This window comes from Condylura cristata, unplaced genomic scaffold (genome assembly GCF_000260355.1).
Source record: "Condylura cristata isolate star-nosed mole 26May11 unplaced genomic scaffold, ConCri1.0 scaffold00031, whole genome shotgun sequence".
Taxonomy (NCBI): Eukaryota; Metazoa; Chordata; class Mammalia; order Eulipotyphla; family Talpidae; genus Condylura; species Condylura cristata.
Genome location: NW_004567132.1, coordinates 4,654,818 through 4,659,996, shown reverse-complemented (window position 1 = coordinate 4,659,996; position 5,179 = coordinate 4,654,818). Strand labels below are relative to the sequence as shown.

The window sequence follows — 5,179 nt, the reverse complement described above, 5'->3', positions numbered from 1 at the left end:
GGGCCAGGAGAGGTCTGGCTCGCCATGTGGTCTCCTCCGGGGCAGGAGGCAGATGGGAATCGAACTCATGCGGAAGTGGCTTCAGATTCTCAGTGCTGTGCTTTAACCCGCTGCGCCATTTATAATTGTATTAAATAGTGGTCCATCTTAGTTTTGAAATAATGTTTTGTAAATCTTTTTTTAGTATTAACTCAATTTAATAATATCCTCATTTTTAGGAAACAAAGACTAATAGATTACATGTACAATTATATGAATAAAACTTATAGCTTATTAGGGTTACATTTACTGAAAACATAATTTTTATACTAGTTCCAATTATATTTGCTATATACTATATCTAATTTCTTCTTAAAAATATTCTTAAGTTTATGTCTTTTGATAATGCAGACAACATATGAGCATCTGTTCACTTTTCAAATGTTGTATTTGTGTGTTTGAAGTAAGTGGTTAATTTTCAGTCTCAGCAATTCTAGTAATGATTGTATTGCTTGTAAAAAATGTAAATATTGCTTTTGTTTGCTGGAGTTCAAACCGTCTTAAAGACATCATAGGCTGGTCTAGCAGAGAACGGGAACTCTGATCAAGACAGATAGATGGCAGGATGTTTGACTTGGGGATTAATACAGTGGAAGAAGTTAGCAGGTAAATAGTTACTGTGATAGTGAAGGGTCTTTATAGGTAATGGTATATAAATTGCTGGTATTTACTACTCTATCAGTCTAGGCAGTGTACTCGGGATTTTCTTTAACAGTACATGTTTCCATCAAACCTTCTATGCATAGAAAGAGAAGGATAGTAGAGCCCTGAGGAGGCTAGGGTCATTCCTCGCTCCCTTCCCACCCCCTCATTTCTGATTGGCATCCCAGTTTAGGAGAATATTATCTTATGTTCTTTTCATGACATTAATAATTGACAGTTTTGCATACCCTCTGTGCAATCCTTCTCATTTCATGTCTCTTTAATTAAAAAGGGAATGATTTAACTGGGTGTTTATAAAAATAGTAGATATTTAATCAGACACAAAGATGATGAAATTTTGTTTTGTTATATGGTACTAATCATTCATTGTCTAACATTCCACAGCTAATTCAAGGTTTTCTTTTAAACAGGAAACTGCTTTAAAGAATAAACAGGAGCTTTGTGTACCATCTCCTCCTCCCCAGTTCTACTCAAACCTTATTGAAGAGATAGGAACTATTGGTTGGGATAAGTATGTCTGTTTTAAAAATGCCGTATTTTACACATTTTATGCCAGTATATTTGTAGTGTTAACAAATTACTTTTTACCCATATTTAGTCACTGTTCTTATAATTAGTGTCTGATCCTTATTGTGGCTATGAATTAGAGGATATTATTAAGGAACTTGATCTATAGGTAAAATGCTAAATGTAATTTGGAAGAAGTAACTTTTTGTACTGAAACATACATTTTTACTTTCTCATTTTATTGAGTACTAATTGAAAAAATAATTGTAATATATTTAGAACATACAACATCTATAAGTTCATATACATATACATTGTGGATTGCCACATCTGCTACTTCACATATTTGTCCCTTTTTCTATAAATTTTTGTATCTGCTTTCTTATTGCTACCATGGAAGGGAGAATTTAAGAATTTGACAGTCATTTGTTCTGAAATCACCCAATATATTTAGATTTTTTAAATTTTATTTTAAAATTAAAAAAAAATATTTGTGCATACAGAACTGGGGTATAGGCTAGAGTTGCAGGAGCTGTGAGAGGATTCACCAGAGACAGAGTTTGGTGGGGCGAAGGACAGGCAGACTGAGGAGCAGCAGGGGTGAGACAGGAGAGGCCTGCCGTGCTATATGGATCACCTCCGTGGCAGGCAATCAAACTTGCACCAAAGAGGCTGAGGCTTGCTTGCAGTGCTGCTCTTTAACCTGCTGCACCACCAGGGAGGGCCTGTTTAGTTATGTTTAGATCTGCCATCTTTCTATGTGTTTTCTATTTGTCTTATCACTTTAGTATTTTTTTTAAAGATTTATTTATTTATTCATACAGAACTGGGGTACAGGCCAGAGATGTGGAGGGTGAGAGGATTCGCCAGAGACAGAGCGGGGAGCAGAACAGGCAGTTAGATGAAGTACACTGCTGAAGGGAGCAGTGGGCGGGTCAGGAGAGGTCTGCCACGCCATGTGGTCACCTCTGGGGCAGGCGGGAATCAAACTCATGCAGAAGTGGCTTAAGCGTCTTAGTGCTGTGCTTTAACCCACTGCACCTCACCAGGGAGGGCCTCACTTTAGTATTTTTTTTAATCTACCCTCACTTGAAGTAATAAATAACTTTATCCTTGGAAAGTAGCTGCCAGAAGTGCTTGCATGCTTGTCTAGAAACTGCTTTTTTAAATTTAATATGGTCTATAGGACTTTGAGCCCTGTTGGTTATCAGAATTGTTTTGAGTGGAAGCCACAAAAGTGTGGGTGTTGGGTATGTGGATTAGCTTCCCCCAGGAAGAATCTGAAGACTTATTTTTGTTGTTGGGTGCTTTTACTGAAGGGATAGTCTTGAGGAAATGGCTCCTGGCTCTTGTGGCTGTCAGCTCCTAGAAAGGATGGCTAGAGTCATACCTGCTGGCAGCAGCTAGCAAAGTATGTAGCCAAACTAGGAGATGGTGGAGTTTTTGTGTTTTTGATTGTTCCCATTGCACTGAGTCTGGGAGGGATAGTTAGCGCAGTGCATCTATGCCCACTTAACAACCCTTTATTCATTTTTGGTAGTCCCATGTAAGGAACACAAAAGCCCAAATGGCTCTCACAGGTAGGTGATTTGGGGTCCATTTCGCAGTTAGCAGTCTTAAAAGTCAGGACATTTACAAGGGGATGGATCAGCCCTTTCCTTTTCAGAGATGGGGTGGAGTTATGCTGAGATTGTATCTCAGTCTTTCCTGTCTGTTTTTATGCATTTTTTTCAGTTACCTGATGTGTAGGAATTACATAGTTTCTGGATTTCTTTAAGAAGTTAAAGGGAATTACTAAATTAATGTGTTTGAAAACTTTGTGTTAAAAACTTGAATTTTAAATTGCCAACTTTGGATTGTGTATGCATACAGACACACACATACACACATAATTTAGTTTACACACAGTTTGGCTTTTCTAAATTTAAATATATAAGGCTTTAAGTATTTTTTAATTTGAGTAGTGAGCTAGTAAATCATCTAGCTTCCTTTGATGGATGTTAAATTGGAAGCTTAAATTTAATAGTTTGATATGTAGGCACTTAAAACTTACTGTGTATGCTCTCTGGAAAAATCTGTGGTGGTTTGCTTGATATTTAGTTGTTGAATTTAGTTCCCTTCTTAGTGCAGATTCTTAGAAAAAGCACATTTTATGATCAGGTCTATTATATGTTTCCACTTTGAACTTAAGCAGAAGTAAGGATATGTCAGTTTAGTTCTTACCACTTTTAAGCCGCTGTAATTAGTATTATATTCATTCTAGATTTTCTTAATGTATTTAAAATATTACTCATTTGCATGCCACTTTTAAAATTGTTTTCTTGCAGGTCAGTCTTTGATAACTCAGTTAAAAAGGAACCAGAAAATCAAATAGCCATTTGAAAGAAAACAAGGAACATCCATTAAGTACAGAATATATGCTATTTGACAACTTTTACACCATATAACCTGATAGCTAAAGAAAAATTAGAGCTATATAAGCTATTAAAATTCAGTGCAATTATTAGAGTAAGAAAATTGTTCTTTTGCTTGTCTCCTGCTTCTTTTATACTCCTTTTAAGCCTATTTTAGAACACTAGTTCTTTTATTATTCCATGATCAATTTGTCTTCACTGCTGAATATGATTGTGTATGGTGTACCTCTGTGTTGGGTTGGGTTGGCCATTCTTACAGGTATGTACTTAAGTTAAACTGAAATTTTAATAGTTTTTAATCTTACTGTCTCTCTAGATAATAATTAAGTTGTGGACATGTACTTAAGAATCCTGAGTATTTACACTGTTTCTTATTAAAAATTATGATTTCGGCCCTCCCTGGTGGCACAGCGGGTTAAAGCACAGCACTAAAGAATTCTGCTTAAGCCACTTGCGCATGAGTTTGATCCCTGCCTACCCGGGAGGTGATCCACATGGTGCTGCAAACCTCTCCTGACCTGCCCGCTGCTCCCCTCAGCAGTGTACTTCGTGGATCTGCCTGTTCTGCTCCCCACTCTGTCACTGGTGAATCCTCACCCTCCGCATCTCTGGCCTGTACCCCAGTTCTGTCTGAATAAAAAAAAAAAATGATTTCAAGTGTTAGCTGTTATAAACTGCTAAAATATTGAGTTCAGGTAAGAGTGTTTAGTGAGGACTGCTTTGATTTTGTATATTTGCATTTTTTATTATGTATTTTGTATTTTACCTTGCGCTAAACAGAATGACATTGTTTTTATGTTCACGTAATTGCTCTTGAGGATATCATCCCATTGACTCTCATTTAGAGATGTCATCTGAAACAGTCCTGTGACTAGGAGTTTTATGTTTAGGATAACTTCCATTTTATAGTACCGTACTATCTTTTTATGAGAAGTCATGAAAAAAGTTTTCTCTATTTTAGATGTTGAAAAACGCATGCTTCTCCTGAATATCTAACTTTCATTAATGGGGAGTATGACTCCCTAAATTTGATTTATGCTCTCTTTACCCTTTGTTATTTGGATCTTTTTTAAACCCATGTAGGATGTGGCAGTTTTGTTTCTATGTTTTAGCCTTGTCCTGGCATTTTTTTTCTCCTACTGCTTTTCTTTTGTGCTGTGAAATTTGTTGTTTGAGTCTTGTAAACAGTCTTAAATCCTTCACAGAGTGTATTGAATATAAAAAGATTATATTGTTGCAATGACTTGTAGGCTGACTTTCATTCTGACATGTTTTCTGAAATTGTGTTTATGAAGGTTGCCATTTTATGTTCCTTTGACAAGTTCATTGGTCTTTGTTGTTGACTTTTCTATTATTTGATATTAATAAACAACTTTTACTTCTTAAAGCATCTTTTCTTGGCTTTTATGACCATTGTAGGTTCTTTCATTAAATTCCTTTGACATAACTCAGATTTTTCTTAAATGTCCATGTCCCTTCTTCACTTCCTGCTTTCCTTCCCTCATAAATATTAGCCATTTTATCACCTTCTAGATTATTTTATATTGCCAGATGTC

At 36.1% G+C, this 5,179-nt stretch overlaps 1 protein-coding gene across 1 annotated transcript in view; it reads left to right on the top strand.

The window, feature by feature from the left end:
* Positions 1 to 5,179, top strand: part of FANCL (Fanconi anemia, complementation group L) — a 65,211-nt gene that overhangs the window by 21,056 nt on the left and 38,976 nt on the right. Inside the window, exon 5 of the mRNA XM_004691340.2 lies at positions 1,113 to 1,213. Coding sequence (XP_004691397.1) covers positions 1,113 to 1,213 — 101 coding nt within the window. The remainder of the gene's footprint in view (positions 1 to 1,112; positions 1,214 to 5,179) is intronic.